Below are 18,693 nucleotides of genomic sequence, written 5' to 3' on the forward strand. Positions count from 1 at the left end.
TGAAAGATTAAGCTTACATGTATAAAGTGAATGGGAAAGTAAGGTTCTAAAATATCAAAAACATCTTTAGCAAAGTTTGCAAGTAGACCAGATGAATCTGGATATAATTGTGACAAAGACTTAACAGTATGAAAAGCAAGCTTTAAACAATCTGGATCCTTTTCTGCATCTACGGCTTCACAAATTCCATAAATAAGGTCCTCCCCTGCAAAAGAGTCAAGAAACGAGTTATAGAGATAAAAGTCGGGGGGAAGGGGCATCAATGCAATAAAAAGATAATGCAGCAGATTAATATAACCAGCTAAGATTCAAGTTGGTTTAAAGTATCAAATTTGATTCTCCGACACAGATGGTAAGCAGAGTCTAAATTGACTAGCATAGTTTGTGAATATTTTAGCTAGCAGTGTACTCATTAACCATGCATTGTGCTTACTATGGTGTAACACATGTAACATTTATTTCTTAATTAGTATGAAGTGTGAACAAAGCTAGAGGATTAGATTAAACTTACGGATCACTCCCTATGACCCTGGATACCATCTTGATTGAGTCTTTTAATAGCAATAACAATGCTAGTGCCAAGTTTGGTAGCAGTCAATGAATTCTCATTGATCCACCCCTTAAAAACTTATCCAAAACCACCTTCTCCTAGCCCTTCAACATATGCTTTGGTTAGGTTCAATACCTGCAAATTAAATGCTTTTGAATAATCATACTGTAAATAAGCAAATTAATTATCTAAACTACATATAACAAAGCTTCATTATTTTTTTACCTTTATCCTGCAAGCATTGTTAGCAAAGTAAAAATAAAAAGTAAAACTACTCAAATGAGTTAATACCAAATAGGCATTGGTTTCATTCTTTTTTTCCTATAAAATAAGAAAAATATTCCAGACATTGTTGTCATTATATTTTTTACTATATCCTTTCTATCATGGTGATAGCTATTTTTAATCTTTTTTTTTTTTCCTTTGTTTTAGAGTTATAACCTTTTTGCGGCTTCTGTTTTTACACCATTAGTTCAAGCTTCAATTGTTATAATTCATAGATCTATTATGGTTTTATGATCGTATTGTTTCTACACATGGATATAAGAGTAACAATCCTAATTATAAGAGTAACTATAATAATATTTAATGGTTCTCCATATAAAATAACATTATCTGTCATCTTAAGTAACACATGGCTTGGAAAGAGTTTCTTAGCTTAATGAATATCTTTGATATGAATTTAAGGAAAAAGATGATACAAGCTCTGTTGAAGAACAAAATGAAAGGAAAACTCATTTATGTTTCTTACTTTCTATTAATTTGGGAAATGACGGGGATGTTGGAGGAGGGCAGTGAAGGTGTTTGGAGGAGGGTTCTTACCTTGGCAGAGAGACCATAAGAGTGAGGTATGTGAGCACGAGAGAAAGAGGGGAATGAAAACGAGTAGAGCCAGAGTGAAAATAAAAATTGAAGGCACATTCGCAACGGGTCCAGTAAAAAATGAGATGTTGAGTATCCCATTTTAACAACGGTTTTGAAAAAAATAATTTATATTTGAAAATATGTTTTTAAGACAATTTCGTGAGAATCATCATTGAACAATTATGATTATTTACAAAAATATCATTCAGTTTTTGGAACCGTCCCTCTTGTAGAACCGTCCTTAATGTAGTGTCCTAGAAGAACTTGCATTGTATGTAATAGTGAAAAATATTAAATTTTAAATATGTTAATAGGCAAATTAAAATATTTTACTCATTAGTTCAATTCAAATAAAATTGTTTACAAACAAGCTAAATTGGTTGGAGTTAATTAATTTTTTTTCTTTTTTAAAAAATCAACTCAAACTAACCTATTTAAATTTGATTGAATTATGTGATGCAACTTCCAACATCTACATACACCCCTGTACTTGTGGGCTTGAAGTTAAGAAGTTACTCATCAAATTTCTTTTATGAATAGCCCAAACTGATCAGTAGCTATTTGATACTTTAAAATAGTTGAAAATATAAAAATAAGTAGCTATTTCTTACAAGAAAATTGAAAATTCAGTATAAGACGTACATCTACAAGTTTGAAAATGAAAACTCAAATTTATATTAGAGAAGTTGATTAAAATACTGTGCAAACAATAATTATCTCACCATAAAAAGTAAGGGTGTTTTTAAAGAGAAATTGAAATGTATAGTTGAAAAATATTGTTGACCTAAATAAAATTTTCTTTTTTAACAATATTTTTAGTTTTGTTGTTTTAACCATTGTTTAAAGTTTTCTGTTTAACATATTTGTCAATCAATAAATATTTAAAGAACAAAAAGAAATATTTAAAGGAGTAAGAGAAAAAAGAATAAAACACCAAAGCAGGTCATTTTTAAAGTTAATCAATGTATATTATATGCCAAATACCTCTGATGAGTTGGATTTAGAAATGCCACCATCTTCCATAATTTATTTGGATGAGTCCAATCATGTTTCACGAGTTAAAATAGCTTACTATGGATAAGATCGGTCGCCATTCCTACTGGGTATCATATAGCAGACATATAATTAACCAATGTGAACTTGCGCCCATAGTTTTAATAATCTCTAATTGGAGTTGATCCAGCATTTTGACCAAATTAGAATAATATAATAAAACAGTCATGCATGGACACTCCATTATTACAAACACTCCATTATTTTTCTTGTAACATTTATATTATCTGTTACTTATTTCTTTGCTTTCATTTATTTCTTTGGCTCTCTAGATGTTGACGTAGGTGTCTCGTAACATTTCTTTGCGAAACCATAGTTTGGTGACTTATTTCCTACGGAAAATCAAAATTATATATCTATGTCTATGTGAGACACAGCTGACCAAACTAGCTTTAAGCACTCGTCATGTGATATGATCCATTTACGTCTGGTGGTTTAGCATCAAATACTCTTTCCCTTGCCATCATTGCCTACAAAAATTGCACAAATCCGACACCTAATTAACACCAAACATACAATATTTCTACATTGCAAAAAAGAAAGCATATTGGATAATTAAGGATAGTGTCAAATTTATCAATTGTGAACCTGTTTTTTCCAGTTGGTAAGAGCAGTAATAAGGGAAAGGAGAATCGATTGGACAATGGAGCCAGTGACAATTCCAATCCAGAGGCCCTTTGCTCTGAAATGTGCAACAAAGCCAAGTAGGATACCCACAGGAATTCCTACCAGATAAAACGCTCCCAGATTGACATAGGCTCCTAGATGTTGCCACCCACTTCCTCTAGCAACCCCTGATTATTTTATCTATTTACTTATTTATTTTCGTTGCAGGTTAGCAAAATAATAATGATAGTTACTGACAAAATATAACACACCAAATGCATTGGTAACACATTTTCTAACGTTATCTTTTTAACAAACCCGCTTTTGAAATTTAGGTGACTCCATCCTAACAATTTAGAAATGTTGATAACATATTTTTTAACACTTATTTTTTTAACAAATTCTTTCTTACTAGTTAAAATTTAAACCACTCCAAACAATTTAGGAATGTTACCCCCATCAAATAAAGAATGTGACTTACAACATATTTAGTGAGATGAATTTTACTCTAATGATTATGGGAGAGGCTGCGTCTGTTAAAAGTATCAAAGAGTGGTGCATTTCTTCTAGTTTAACCAAAAAAGAGTGTATTTCTAGCAATTTTTTGTTCTTGTTAGCTTTATTTTACTATGCAGCATTCAAGAGTAACCTAGTTGGTTGAAAGCACCAACGTACAATTTAATTTTCAAAAAGCAACAAGCAAAAAAAGAATAGGAGAGAATAATTAACCTGAAAGAACTCCTTGTAAGCTGTCAGTAAAAATAGAGAGACAGAGCAGAGGGATCATAACAGCCACATAATGAACAACCATACGGTCATCACTATAGGCATAACCCAAGATATGTCTGCAGCCGAATAGTGTTGCACTTACAATGAAACCCTCTGTGACTGCAAGGAACATCGTTGCAGAAACAGCCACATGAACTGCTTGTGGATTCCCAGCTCCTAATTCATTCGAAACTCTAGTGCTATCACATAGTATTAATTAATGTGTCACTTTTTACTATTAGCAAATGGAAAAAGAAATTACCATATAGTTTGATTAAGTAAGAAACAAACCTAGCAGCAGCCCCAAACCCATAAGGTATGGTGAAATGCAACGTAGAGATTGTTAAGCTGGCAATATTAAAAAAAAAAAAAAAAAGTGGTTAATTTCGTTTTCATCTAAATAAAGATGGGCTTTCTTCAAATATCAAATTAAGCATTACCATATAGATAGGACTGATGTCTCCAACTTTGGGTTTGGAAAAAGTCCAGCTAACAAAACAAGTATCTCGCAGGCCCACCACTTAAGACTGTATGACAGATAAGTGACCATGTTGGCCAAATCATTATGATCGTGTTGCAAAATCTTCTCAAAATACTCAAGACTTTTTTTTTTTTGTATTGGCAGAAATAAAAAATAGTATAAGGAGATTTATTTTAATTAATAAAATATTCTTAAAAAAAAGTGTATGGATAGCAAAGCGAGAGAATAGTTACCAAACCATGACTGCTGCTGGGACAGCAAAGCGAAAGAACTCTCCAACACCAACCAAAGCATTCTTGGAGAAAGAGATGCGTGTTTTCTCACAAGCAGAGGAATACCTCACAAAGGACAAAAGCATTATCACATTAAACCAAACGCAAAGGCTGAAGGAGATTGCGGCACCAACATGTCCCAACCCCAGTTTAAAAACAAGGGTCCAACATGTTACTACGTGGAAGCACAAAGCTATAGCGGAGGTTAGAATCATGGGAGAAATCAAACTCTGGGTCTGGAAAAATCGTGTTAGAGGTTTGAGAATTGCGGAACCAAATAGAGCAGGTATTAGCCAAATGGCATATTTACGAACTTCAAGGGATATTGTTGGGTCTTGGCCTAATAGAGTTAATATTTTGTCATTGAAAATCCATAGAATTGTGATCGGGAAACAAACCAAAGAAAGGGATATTATGGCAGTGTAAGTATATAGTCCAAATTTTTCATATTGCCCTGCCCCGAAAGCTTGGCCACATAAAGTTTCCAATCCACCAGCCATCCCTGACTGCAATATTGACATAAATAGAAGTCATGAGTCATATTTCAAACAATTTGGTTTTACAAATTTCACATAAGATTGCTCCATAATACTATTTCTTATGAACACATTTTCCCTTGAAACGTCTTTTGTTATTTTGTGACAAAAAAAAGAGAGTTGTTATTGTACTCAGAGAAATCTAAAGGCTTTAGTATAGTTGTTTTTTGGGTCAATAGTTAAATGAATTTGAGTACACCAAGAGAAAGAATCAAGGAGGGAAAGAGTTTCTCTATTAGTAGAATAATATCTTTAAATTTTTAAGAGTACTATAGAATTTCTCAAAAAAAAAAAATAATTGATCAAGTTGATTATGTCATATAAAAAAATTTAAGAATACTTGCTCAATTCGAAAACTCTTTTTCGAAGAGAATTCGTCCAAAACATCTAAATCGTTGATTCGAAGGTAACAAAAGGAGAAAAAAATAGATAAACAAAAATATATTTGGATTTTAGATTCTCATTTTTTTCTCTCTTTTTCTCTTATTAAAAATCATAAATATGTTAATCATACAGGTTTGGATGATGCTGAAAAGAATTCACTTGATAATGATTGTCATCATCAAAAAGGTGGAGAATGTAAATATATGAATACAGGGTTTTAGTGATGCCAAAAGTATAATCAAATAAGATTGCTTCAACAAACATTCAAAGATTAAGCATTGCTTCAAGATTAATTCAAGATTAAGCATACAAGATCAAGAAAAAGATAAGGTCTCAAAGAATCTCACTAGTTGATAAGCTTTTGTCTCAAACACATTGTTTCCAATAAATCAAGACACTGGTAATCTATTACCAGACAGTGTAATTGATTACCAGAAAACAAGTTTGCAAATTAGCTTTTAAAAAGGATTTTAAAATTTGAATTTAAAAGTTATAATCGATTACTATTGGTGTGTAATCGATTACCAGTAACGGAACTCCTTAAATTCAATTTAAAAAGTCATGACCCATCAAAATGTAACTGTGCAATTGATTACGAGTATCCTGTAATCGATTACCAATGAGAAAATTTCAGAAAAACTTTTTGAAAAGACACATATCTTCAAATCATTTTGCAAAGGCACGATGAGCCTATATAAATGTGTGTTTGACTTCAAAAAGTAAGAGAGAAATATTCTAAGAGAACTTAATTGTTAAATGTTCTCTCAACAACTATTGGACAAACACTTACAAATCTATTGAGAATTTATCCAAGAACTTCAATTTGTATTATCATCTCTAAAAGAGAGAAATTTCTCTAGAATCTTCAATTTGTATCATCTACTCTAAAGGAGAGAAATCTTTCTATTCATCTCAGAAACTCAGTTGTAATCAAGAGACTGATTGTCTCTTGGACTTTGAGAATTGTAATCAAGAGACTGATTGTCTCTTGGAGAATCTTAAACACAAGGGTGAGGGATCCTAAGGTGTGTTCAAAGTCTATAAAGGATTTACAGAGATAGTAGAAAATCTTAAGTGAATTGCTTGAGGACTGGACGTAGGCACGGGAAGTGGCCGAACCAGTATAAATCAAGTTTGCAATTTTCTGTTCCCTCATCTTATTTATTTTATTGCAATCAATTTTATCTTGCACGTTTAAAAATCATTATTAAATTGATTGTTGCTTCTTCTTTTGAATTTTGAGCCTATCATTTAAAAGGAGATTAAAAGTTTGTTAGTGAAAAATTTTGTAAGACTTAATTCACTCCCTCTTAAGTTATTGAGGCTACTTGTCCAACAAAATCATATGAAAAAAATAGAGATTTTGTTACTACTATTTTTTTTTATCCTTTTAAGAAAATTGTAATGAAAGAATATAAGTCCAAAAAACTAATGATAAAATTTTTCATAGTTCCAAAAAATATTTGTTTCAAGAATATGAAAGAAAATTAAATAATTTCAAATTCTCTTATTGATCCTATATTTATTTGATGAAAAATATTAAATATTATTTATATTTTCAACATATTTAATGTACTTTTTTATTATTTTTTGATAAAATGTTAAGACAATTGGTAAAAGAATCATGTAAGAAGATATAGTCTTACACATGATTCATAAAAAACAATACAAAAGACAGCTTAAGATCATAATTTTTTTTAATGCAATAAGACACCAAAATTTTATCGTCATGTGTTCGTTTAACTTACCATTTGTTCAACCCGAATAGATTAATTGAGTAGAGCAAGATTGTTGACAAGCCTAAAAGTAATTAACAATGAATTTGTTTCTTTGAACAGGGTAATAAAAAAAATAGTAACAATGAATTAAAAATTAAATCAAAGGCCTACTTACCAAAACACTAAACCCAGAAACATTGGTGAGAGAGGTCGCAATAGCAACACTTGAAAGAGAGAGCTGGTTAAGATGGCCAACCATTACTAAGGACACCACTGGCAAAAGGTATTGTAACACACTTGAAACCGCCATTGGAGCTGCTATAGTACCCACCTTCTTCAGCTCTTCCCTCATTTTCATCCATCCCCACTTTCCTGTCGAACTTTCTTCCATCACTGCACCCTTTTATCATTTTTGTACGATCAATTTTTACTCTTTTATATCACTCACTTTCAAGTGTTATATATTATTACCTTTTCTTCTATATGTCGATCTTATCCTTCTTTGGCTCTGCCTCTACCTTTGTCCTCTTTTGTATCATCACAACTAAACACAACTTTGCGTTATCTTTTTCAGTCACCCACGCAACTATACCTTAATAAATAACAAGCAAATAAACATACAAACTAGTAACGACAATCTATACACATTTCAACAAAATATTAATGTAGATATTTTGAACGTACAACTTGCAATTTCTATTTCAGTTTAAGTTGCAGAACAAATGTTAAATGATTTTTAGACCGTAATTTTGTAAACATTCTATAACTTAAAGCAGTGTATATGTCAAAATTTAGAACATAATCATCCAATAGCAAATCAAAATATATTTGTACGCCATATTTATATAATGTATACCTAACAACTTGTATAATCAATGTATCAAAATATTTTATACAAACCTACATATATATTATTAAAAACTAAATCATAGACGGGATCAATCCGCAGATGCTTCATTGAGATTTGATATATATACATATACATACATATATATATCTGAGTGATTTATCTGATATTGAATGATTAATCTCTTTAAATTAAAATTTTGATTCGAATTGTATGGATTAAAAAAATATAATTTGAATGACAGAAATCTCTAAAGATGATGAATTAAATTTTCTGATGAAAATTAGTTATTGATATTCCGTACAAATAAAATGATAAATATTAAAATATATTATATATGCCTTGACATGGTACATGAACCCTCTCTGATATGCATGAAGTAATAGCAACTGGTAGGACCTTCAGCTTCATGGACAGTCATCTCGATTTGATATGAATAACATTTTTTTATTGGGATCGATCAACTTGAATTATTAATCGTGATTTTAAATTGTGATGGGTTATTATGAAGCATTGCTAAAATGTGGGTAATCAAATAATAATAGAATACTTTTTCGCAAACAAAACAAAAAGGTCGTGTCCTTTATAGATAGTTTTCTGAAATATTCTCATACATTATTTTAATTGATATATAGGTTCAATGTAACAAAATCTTAATAAAAAAAAAACACTTATCTTTATTTTAAGGATTCTTTAGTTTTCTGAAATATTCTCATACATTATTTTAATTGATATATAGGTTCAATGTAACAAAATCTTAATAAAAAAAAACACTTATCTTTATTTTAAGGATTCTTTGTCTAATAGCTCTTCCGAAACCTCACTTATATATACACTTAATTATTATAGAGATCGCTAAACACTGCAACTATGCAAGATATCCTCATGAGGATATTATTATTTTCTTAATTGAAAAATATTATTAATATACTAATTTCAATATTTTTCTAGTATAAAATATATTTAAATATATTATATTATTACGATTTATAATAAATAAAATTTTTGTTACTTCACTTATATACAAAAAGGAGATTTTAATCACTAATTCGGTTGCTAATTTCAAAACAGAAATACGCACAGCGACTGCATTTTGGTCGGTCGCTATAATCTTGATATTACGACCGATACATCTTTAGTTGTTATCTTCAACTATATATCGATCGCTACTTTGGTGGTTAAAATACTTTCATTTTTTACATTTACAGCAATCGAAATAGTCATCGAAGTCTTCAGTGACCTTTATCTTCGGTTGTTAATTCAGTTGCTAACACAAGTTAGTCATCATTATCAAATTCGGTCGCAAATTCAATCGCGAGTTGCACCATTAACTGTATGGCCGCTACTGCGATCGCTAACAGAGATTGAAGTTTTTGGGTCGCTAATTTCGATTACTAAATTGCATTTTTCTAGTGATGATCATCACTAATTTGGGGTTGACGTCTAGCTAACATATTAATTCTCTGTTTGAACTTTGAACTTTGAACGTAAAGCCAAACTCCACCATGGTAAATGATTAGCAAATAAAAATTAAATTCAAATATCATAAATGAATATTTATTTTTTAATTGATTGGTAAGATCACAGTAGTGATATAAGTAATAAAGTGAAAGTAAAATATAGTCTCTATAAATATTGTGATTTAACAACAAAGCAACAAATTAACTACTCGCTGATTTAGGAATAAAAGAATAGTTGATTTTGGATTTTTTATTACTTAAATGCAATTAACAAGTGTTAATTAGAAATTTAATTGTGTAAAAAAAATTAGAAATTTAATAGAGAAAAACGGTTAGGTGTCAGAATCCCCTTGGTTTTCTTTAAAGTAATCTCCTTCTCTTCTAATAAATCTTCTTTTGTTATATATTTTACTTCTAATTTATCTAAATTAGTTTAATCCTAATTCTTTTATGTACCTAATATATTAGGAAAGATTGATTAAAAACATTAAGAGAGAAATTTACCCATAAGCATACAACTTATTCTTATCCGTGGACTCAATAGATGGTTGTATAATGACACCAAAAACAAAATAAAAATAGATGGTTGTATTATGCGATTTTTGTACCTAGGGATAAGAATAGGTTGTACCTAATCCTTTAGGCAAACAAGAATGCTTATAAGCATTATTTTAAGAGAATTTTTTTTTTACCTAGAAGCATACAACATATTCTTATCCCTATAATTTTGTTGTTACCATTGCAGCACGAATCTTCTGTAAGCATTCGGTGCTTCTACCATCACTAATGCTTAATTTTATTTGTGGGCCCGTAAAAATAATTTAATAAATAAACTATCATGTAAGGAAGTGAAATTACAGATGGGACCCATTTACTAAATTTTCTACAGGTGCTAGATTGAAGGAATTGGTTCTTAGAAGATGCTTAAGTTGAAAAAAAGTAAAAATGAGTAGTGTGTATAAATGAATCCACTTGAGAACTCAACCGAGAGATGCTGGATTGGAGATGGCCCACCCCCCTTCTTTCTCTCGCCTTCACCCCTTCCCCTCTCGCACTCCTCATATCAGCACCCTCATCTTCTCATTTCTGTCTTTCCAAAGCCATTTCAAACCATCTTGATCTTCCATTTGTTTTTTCTTTTCACAAATGGTAATAATTGTAATGTAATTATATATATATATATATATATATATATATCATGGGAAATATTTTTCATAATGCACTAATTATTTTTATACATCACAGAAACTAGTTTCCATAAAAAAAATTTTATTATACTTGTCACTTGGGACCCATTTATATTTTTTTATAATATTAATTTCTAAAAAGAAACATCTTTGTCAAAAAAAAATATAAAAAAAGATGCAGGTTGTGGAAAGGAGAGAAAAGAGGTGCAAAAGCAACCGCCATCTAAGTGGGTTGGGTCTATGAAGCCCAAAAAAATAACAAGTTCAATTGCCCATTGTCCCTATCGAACCCTTTCGTTTGATCGCCACTTCGGAACGCGTGTTGGTCTGCCACTTCTCATTCTCGCCGTCGCTGCCAAGTTCATGTAAGCTCTCTCTCTCTCTCTCTCTTCGCAGCTTCATTGATTCATTGGTCTATGCACCTATTGCATGCGTTTGTTACCAGTTAAGTGTCATTACAGACTACAGAGTGGACGAGTTTAACGGTTTCGAAGTAGTATTGTTTACGGAATCACGTGTTTTGTTGCCGCAGTTAGGTTTCGCGACACAAAATGATAAAGAGGAGGTTCTTCAAGCTCGATCACGGTGATCGAGAGGCCTCCGATCCGTCTTCTTCTTCTTCGGACTCCGAGCTTGAAGCCGTAGCTGAAACCTCTGAAGAAGAATCAGAGGAAGATGCAATAGCAGAAGTGAAACCGAATGATGATGAAGCTGGCTCAAATTCTTCTGGTTGGTTTGTTCACATTTTGTTAACTGTGTTTTATTGCTCTCTCTAAAATGTGTTCAGTGTTATTAGCCCTTGCCTCTGCCTGGGATAGAATTGCATTAGCTGATTATGGAATCATGCAGAGTTCAATATTTGAACAACAGATATTAGTTCTTATTTATAATGGTGTTTGTTATTTATTAATGCTACTCACTTTTTTAAATTTTGTATTTTGGCACATTCAGGGTATGCAAGTGAGGATAGTTCTGCGAATGATGTTGATGTCAACTCAGCAGGTAGGGTTTGCTTGTACACACTAACACAGAATTGTTTACTTCTATCTGTGAGGAAATATGTTATGCAAATGTCCTCTTTCAGCTTATTGATATTTCAATAATCAATATTATAATTATAAATGGCATAATTGTCCCTTTAACTCTATTAAATTAATTAAATGAATAACTCTTTCAGATGATTTAGTTTTCCACTAGGGTTTGATGGTGCTTGAGACTTAAGTCTTGAACTTTTGGTCTTTTGCACTCGTTCAAAATTCTTTTATCATCTTACTTCCGTATGTCAATTAGATGTCTACTTCTAGGATAATAGCTTCCTTTGTATTGGTTATTTCTGTAACCTGCGTGTACCTATTCCTTAGAAAAAAATTCCTTTCTTGATTGTTTTAACATTGATGTAACATCAGGTCTGCTATTTAGTGAAGATGATGCTGGAGCTATAAACGAAAGACAAATGCTTATTAACAGAGAGTTGCTGAGTAAAGGTGATACCGAAAAGTCTAATGTCTTGGCTGAAAAGAAATCCTTACCGACAGATATGCCATCCCATGTCTTAAAATGCAAATCAGTATTTAAGTGCAGGCTGTGTCCCCGGATTATCTGTTTATCTGAGGAAACTTTGCGGGATCATCTGCAATCAAAGGTAATGTGCCTTTTCTTTTGGTGGCTTATTATGCTTAAGCAACAGCTTTTACTATTCATTGTTATTCTTTAGTTTTGAGAAGTAATCCATAAACTCCTATCTTATTTATTCTTCCCAAAATCTATCAATTATTGCATACATTTGGCTGAAAATTAGTCCTGGGTTTGAACTTTGAAATGGGAAAGGATTAGGAATATACAACAATAAGTTTAAAGCTATTTACGTACTCTGGGATAGGACTAGCACACTTTGGGATTCTCCTACTCATTGCTACAATTTTTTATATGATCCCTTTCTTTAAGAACAAAAGTTGTTCACTCATTGAGTGTATGGCCAATATAAGGATGCTGATATATATTGGTGGCAACAAGTTTAGATTAGTAATAATAAAAAGAGGACAAATGTTAGTGAGAAGGGAAATTATGATGGGACTCTTTTAAGTGATAGACATTTGACAGTGTATAACTTGGGTCAATATGACATGGATTCTCTGCAAAGGATGTGGTGAATGTAAGTGTAACCCCCAGATTGGTTGACTACAAAAATGTATTTATAGAGCATTTCTTTTTTGTGGGTTGTAAGATTTGCCTTTCTAAATAGAAGAAAAGCAGGGGACGATACACAAATGAAACAATAGAAAGAAAACAGTCAAATCTTTTAGCTTTTCCTTGAAAGCTAGCATTTTTTTGGTTCTTGAAACCTATTAGGCTCTGTTCTTTACATTATTAATAATTAAAAATGTTAATAGTATTTTGCTCTTGCCTAATATACCAAATAACTCATTTTATAGTTTTGTTGTTCCCTCTGTAGAAGGACTTGCTTTTAGTTTGTGTTTGGTCAAAGTAATCTTTCATTCCTAACTAAATAAGGAAGACTTATATTGCCTCTCCCACAAGGTCCTACTCAAGAGTCAAAGCATTAAGATGAAACTAACATTTCATTCAACTCTCAATAGTTTGATCAACTTGGACAGGACAACTATCAACTATTCAATTTTTCCTTATCATTGCGTAAAGCTTCTTATTCATGTAATGAGGACTTTGTTATTACTGTAGAGACATGCTCGATCTGAAAAACTACTTAGCGAAGGTAGACTGAAGGCTATCCTCAACAGTGATGGTGAAATTGAGAACCAAGAGATCTCAGAGATCCAAACTAAAGATTCGGAGGTTGGTTCTTCAACATGTTATTGAATTGAACACCCTTGGAAAACTAAATCATTTATGAACTTTTTAGGATGATGCGGAGAAGAATCACAAAGGGAAGAAGCAGCATAAAAAGAGATTGAGAAAGAAGGTAAAGAACACTGGTATTTCATTTATAAGGAAGATTTTAAATTGAAAATTTGAAACTGTAAGGTTTATGATTTATTTTTTTGAATGGCAGAAAAGAGACAAAGCAAGCGCAAGGAAAATGCTGTCAACGAAAGAGCCAGGCAAGAGGAGAAAGAAATGACAACTCTAATGGTATTTGGCATTTTGTAGAGCAAATTTTTCCGCCACTACCACTTGCCTTCGTGTGCAAAGCCTGCGTAGTCTGATATATATGCTATACTGATGACACTTTTTGAGCAGTCCCCCGTTCCCCTTCTGTTCAATATTTTCCTTTTTTTTTTATTTGTTCAACATTGCCCTCTGCTTTCTACAGTTTCTGAGAGTATTATTATTTTTCCCTTTTCCCTTAGCATACTAATGTAACCGACATCAAAATTTCCTTGTAAAAGACTTGCCTAGTAAAGTTTATTTAAATTATATGAGGTTTAATTTTGCTGTGCTTTGGTCATAAAATGAACTATATGACATATTGAACACTAACTGTGATCCCATGCCACGTAAGAATGTAATGCTAACGGTAAGCATTTTATGAACAATTTGATAAAGAAAAATATAAGGTGGGATTTAAGGTTGATTGACGTTCAATGGTGTGTAGAAATACAATCGTTCAATCATTAAAGAAATTTGGCTATCAAAATTATAATTTAGGAAGTTCAAAATGAGACTAACATGTCATTTTATCATTTAGATGGATTTGACCCGACTAGAAAAAAAAAGTGAAAAGTTGTCAATGCTAATTGATTGGAACAAATAACCCAGAAACTATGCATGTCCTCATGGAAGTATAAAAGAAAATAACTATGTGATCACTCTTCCATGGATTCCGAAACCCTAGACTCCACCCAACTATTCCTCATCGCCCTCAAAACCCTCCAACCCCAACCCTCACTCCAAACTCATCATCCCCCACACCCGCTTCCTTGTCAACGCCTTCAGCCACGCCGGCCCCCACTCCCACTACTTTGACCTCTCCCATTTCTGGTCCCGCGGCGTCATCTTCTACACCTCTCACCTCGCCGCCCTCGTCGTCCCACTCCCACTCTGCCAGCCGCTCTACATCGCCGGCGTCCAAGTCACGCCAACCACTGTCCCAGTGTCGTCCAGTCCCTCTTCATCCCCCGCGCCACCGATGACACCACTGCCCTTAGGTACGCCCACAACAGCGATTTTCGCTTTTCTAATTGCATGGTTTCTGAACCCGCCCTCGCCCCATTCGTCGGTGTCGATGCAATGTTTCTTGACACCACCTATTGTAACCCTAAGTTCATCTTCCCCTAACAAGAGGAGTCTATTGATTACGTTGCCCACTGATGTGGAGAGCGTTGAGTGCAAGTGTGAGAATAATAGTAATGATAAAGTTTTGTTTCTTGTTGCTACTTATGTCATTGGGAAGGAGAAGATTTTGCCTAAGCTTGCGCGTAGGTTTAAGAGGAAGATACACGTTGATGCTAGGAAGATGGAGGTTTTGAGGGTTCTTGGGTATGGGGAGAATGGTGAGTTTATTAAGGATGAGAAGGAGAGTAATATTCATGTTGTTGGGTGGAATGTGTTGGGGGAGACTTGGCCTTACTTTAGGCCTAATTTTGTCAGGATGAAGGAGGTTATGGCTGAGAGAGGAGGGTCATATTCCAGGTTGTCAGCTTTGTTCCAACCCAATGGACCTATGAAGTCAAGCGGAATAAGTTTGCGGTGAAGTCCAAGGATTCGTTTCAGATTAATCTTGTGCCATATAGTGAGCACTCGAACTATGTCAAGCTCAGGGAGTATGTGATGTTGAGAAGAGTGACAGTAAACATGCTGACAAAATGAGGAAGTACTTTACCTGGCTGGTTGATGAGACTGCCAACAAGCAGGATTTTTTAAGGGGTTTTCATTGTGTCCCTTGTGAGAAGGGTGAAGTGGGTTTCAAGGCTGAGAAGGTTGTTAGTGATGCTCGGGAGCCAGGGCAAGACATGGACAAAGAAGTCAATGCATTGGAGAAGACAGAAGGTGATATAGGTATTGGTCCAGATGTGGCTGTGGGTTTGTCTTCTTTTATGGAAGAAACATGTACACAAGATCCTACTTTGCTGAATGATGAAGAAAAGGAGAAAATAATTCAAGAACTGATTTGTTGTTTGCCCTCATGGTTCACCTGAAACCAGTTGTTGGATCTGATCAGCATCTCAGGGAGCAATGTCGTTGAAGCTGTTTCTAATTTCTATAAACGTGAAACTGAATTTCATGAGCAAGTGATTTCTTGTCAAAATCCTGTTTCAACACCCAAGGGCTGCTCATTAAATACCGATTCACTTGCAAAACCATGTCTTAATACAAACAACACTGGCAAAAATATTGACATTTTTTCAAGTCAAGACTCTAAACTAAATAACCTGAGGCATACAGTGCCTAGTCCCATTTCTCCTGCCAAAAGGAAGAGAAGTAGTGACAGTAAGCAAAAAAAAAAAAAAAAACCTAAAGTCAAAGCAAGATCTGAACCAAGTGGTTCAAAGCAGGCCACAATCACGAGATTCTTCAGTAAATTAATACCTGAGATGCCTGGTGGTGCTCATTCTTATAATTCTGAACCAAAGCTTGACCAAAGCTCTAAAGTTGAAGACTTATTGCCAACTGATGATAGGCAATTGTACAAGGATGAAATTGATCAATTTATGCAAATAATAAATGGGAATGAGTCATTAAAAAAATATGCCATCACTATAATTGAGAAGACAAAAGGTGATATCAATAAGGCATTGGACATATATTACGGTAATTCTGAATATCTTGGTGAAAATAAAATATCAGTGGAGAGCAAAATTGATAGACCTGTAGTGAAGAAGCATGCATCAAAGGAATTGAGAATTAAACTTGATATTTTTTACTAGAAAGTCTTGAAAGATAATGTAGATGCTACCCATTTATCTCTACCACCTGAGAAATACAACCCTAAAGAACATGGTTTGTTTCAGTTTTTACCCCCCAGAAATATTGGTTTAGAAGTTGTTCAACTCACTGCATTTACTTCTATATTTACTCTTTATAATCACGTTATGTCTTGTAACATATGTACACAACTGGTATAAATGAGCAACGTGTTGGAGAGATGGACAGCCTGCACCATATTTACATATTGCACGAACCTTCAACCTGCTTGAGGGTGAGAAAGGAAAGATTAAAGCTACTTCATTGCTATGCAATATGTTCAGAAGGTTCCTTTGTTACTAATTACACTCTTTGTATTAGTCATTTCCTCCCTCTTTTTTTATGGAATAGTGAAACAGTTTTTCCCATAATTGGCTGATTGAGGAACAATATTTGCATGCAATGTTTCTATCACACAGTTTGTCGGCCTTATCTCTAGCAGATGTGCTTCCTGCTGTGTATCTATGCAATACCAAAATTGGTGCAGACCATGAAAACAAGGTATGTTTATTTCTGGTCTTGACTATTTGGATTTATAATTTTTATCATTAATGAGAATGGAACTTCAGCTGAGTAATTCAAAATAAATAAATGAGTAAATAAAAGTAAAACCTCTGTCCTGTTCCTTTGCTCTGGTATATGTACTCTGTCAAGTTTTTAAAATTCTAGGACTTGAGTTCCTTAATGAACACATTGACAATTTGTTATATATGGCATTTTAGTCCTTCATTGTTGATTGAGGGTGACTCTTTGTATCGAAACTTGCACGTATAGTTTTTCATTGAATTGCTATTTCCCTTTTCTTCTTCTTTTGTTTTCTTTGTATCGCGACAGCAAGGAGTGTAGCCTTGATTTCAACACACTAGTGATTTAATTGTTGTTTATGGTAAACAACATGTGAGCATGTAGGAAGTAGGGCCCACTATGCCCCTCTGCACAGTTTTCTTCTCCAGTTTAAAGAGAAAGAGGATTTCCTAGTTCTAACTTTAAAAAATTGCCTCTAAAATCCATCAGCCAATTTAAAGGTCACTTTATTTATACAATAAAAATACCTTTCTGCAAACATACATTACTATTTCTGGTTGTTAATGTTTAAGTTTGACTGCGAGTATAGGAGTCTATTGTATGGCAATAAGAGTTATTATGCACTAACAAAGTTCCTTTTATATTATTTAATATCAGGAACTAAATATTGGTGGAAGTTTAGTCACTGCAATATTTGGAACTAACAAAGTTCCTTACATTATACTATTTGACTGTTTTACTAAACCTGTTCAATCTGTGAGGATTTTGAATAACTGAAATAACATGTGATTGCTAAAGGGTGATGTTGCTCAAGAGTGTCGTCAAACACACAAGAGTGTCGTCAAACACAGATTGCTTGCAACACCTACACCACTTCTAATTAAGGATGTTTTCTCTGCACTACAAAAGATAAGGTATTAACAACCATTCTGTTTCTTATTGTAACTTTTGATCTTACAAGTTACAACGGATATAAATATAATTTACCCCCAAATGGTCTTCTCTTCAAATGTTTAGTTAAAAGTTGTTGCTAGACTTAGCTTCATGGTGTTACTTTGTATGTGGTAACTTAACATTCACTTAAATTAATTTACTCAAATGTTTCTATTGCTATTTAGTTAGGTAAAATTTTAGTTTTGCTATACATGCTCTTATGTAGTGCTCATTAGTGTAGGCAGTGGAAGCACATCTCGGAAGAAAGGCATCATTGTTCATCTCATGCATTCCTACTGTGAGAAGGAGATGAAGTTTCTTGTTCGGACCTTGGTAAATATCTGGGTTTTTTTTAGGTGCATAGAAGTTTTGTGGGAAGGAAGTTTACCCCATTTCAAGGTCAAGGCATGCTATTATTAAGACTCAATAATGGCATACAATGACACTTTGTGGTTAGGTATTATTAGAGTATATAAATACATAACTGTGTAAACAGTTTTGTTTCATATTAAACAACAATGTATATTGTTAGTCGTCTTTTACGACTAACTTTTGCATAGAAAAGTTTTTAAAAATGTATATATTTTCCCCAATTTATGGTTCTTTTTGGTAGGATTGTAAATATTTCT

General features: G+C 33.1%; 2 protein-coding genes, 1 long non-coding RNA gene and 1 pseudogene across 10 annotated transcripts; 2 read left to right on the plus strand and 2 right to left on the minus strand.

Annotated features, from left to right (window-relative positions):
- LOC114370721 lies at window positions 1-1,107 on the minus strand. Its single transcript, XR_003657910.1, has 2 exons — window positions 512-1,107; window positions 1-205 (listed from the first exon to the last, which is right to left on the minus strand). It is a non-coding gene; the product is annotated as an uncharacterized LOC114370721 (long non-coding RNA).
- Window positions 1,108-2,408: 1,301 nt separating this feature from the next.
- LOC114384977 (protein DETOXIFICATION 1-like) lies at window positions 2,409-8,254 on the minus strand. Of its 8 annotated transcripts, none has more exons than XM_028344895.1 (9): window positions 8,137-8,254; window positions 7,704-7,824; window positions 7,408-7,625; window positions 4,556-5,100; window positions 4,282-4,443; window positions 4,133-4,189; window positions 3,803-4,041; window positions 3,056-3,261; window positions 2,409-2,937 (listed from the first exon to the last, which is right to left on the minus strand). In XM_028344895.1, the coding sequence occupies exons 3-9, from the start codon at window positions 7,621-7,623 to the stop codon at window positions 2,860-2,862; spliced, it is 1,503 nt and encodes a 500-aa protein (XP_028200696.1). In that variant the 5' UTR covers window positions 7,624-7,625; window positions 7,704-7,824; window positions 8,137-8,254; the 3' UTR covers window positions 2,409-2,859. The 8 variants fall into 8 exon arrangements, with proteins under 8 accessions (XP_028200696.1, XP_028200689.1, XP_028200704.1 ...); XM_028344888.1 differs by having other exon boundaries at window positions 8,089-8,254; XM_028344903.1 differs by having other exon boundaries at window positions 3,803-4,035; window positions 7,408-7,632; window positions 8,089-8,254.
- A 2,685-nt stretch (window positions 8,255-10,939) lies between these two features.
- LOC114385006 lies at window positions 10,940-14,140 on the plus strand. The gene is made up of 7 exons (XM_028344924.1): window positions 10,940-11,091; window positions 11,259-11,455; window positions 11,678-11,728; window positions 12,133-12,368; window positions 13,424-13,537; window positions 13,605-13,664; window positions 13,755-14,140. Exons 2-7 carry the CDS (start codon window positions 11,278-11,280, stop codon window positions 13,821-13,823), a joined length of 708 nt encoding a protein of 235 aa, XP_028200725.1. The 5' UTR covers window positions 10,940-11,091; window positions 11,259-11,277; the 3' UTR covers window positions 13,824-14,140.
- A 528-nt stretch (window positions 14,141-14,668) lies between these two features.
- LOC114370142 overlaps window positions 14,669-18,693 on the plus strand; it is a 39,516-nt pseudogene continuing 35,491 nt past the window's right edge.

The sequence above is a fragment of the Glycine soja genome, chromosome 2 (genome assembly GCF_004193775.1).
Source record: "Glycine soja cultivar W05 chromosome 2, ASM419377v2, whole genome shotgun sequence".
NCBI lineage: Eukaryota > Viridiplantae > Streptophyta > Magnoliopsida > Fabales > Fabaceae > Glycine > Glycine soja.

Excerpts from the sequence above, each read along its gene's own strand:
- LOC114384977 (XM_028344895.1), bottom strand. The coding sequence starts at position 7,623 with ATGGAAGAAAGTTCGACAGGAAAGTGGGGATGGATGAAAATGAGGGAA. Across the intron at positions 4,444-4,555 it reads CCAGCAGCAGTCATGGTTTG|TCTTGAGTATTTTGAGAAGA; the intron begins GTAACTATTCTC and ends AAAAAAAAAAAG. Across the intron at positions 4,190-4,281 it reads ACATCAGTCCTATCTATATG|CTTAACAATCTCTACGTTGC; the intron begins GTAATGCTTAAT and ends TAATATTGCCAG.
- LOC114385006 (XM_028344924.1), top strand. The coding sequence starts at position 11,278 with ATGATAAAGAGGAGGTTCTTCAAGCTCGATCACGGTGATCGAGAGGCC. Across the intron at positions 11,729-12,132 it reads TGTTGATGTCAACTCAGCAG|GTCTGCTATTTAGTGAAGAT; the intron begins GTAGGGTTTGCT and ends ATGTAACATCAG. Across the intron at positions 13,665-13,754 it reads AAAAGAGATTGAGAAAGAAG|AAAAGAGACAAAGCAAGCGC; the intron begins GTAAAGAACACT and ends TTTGAATGGCAG.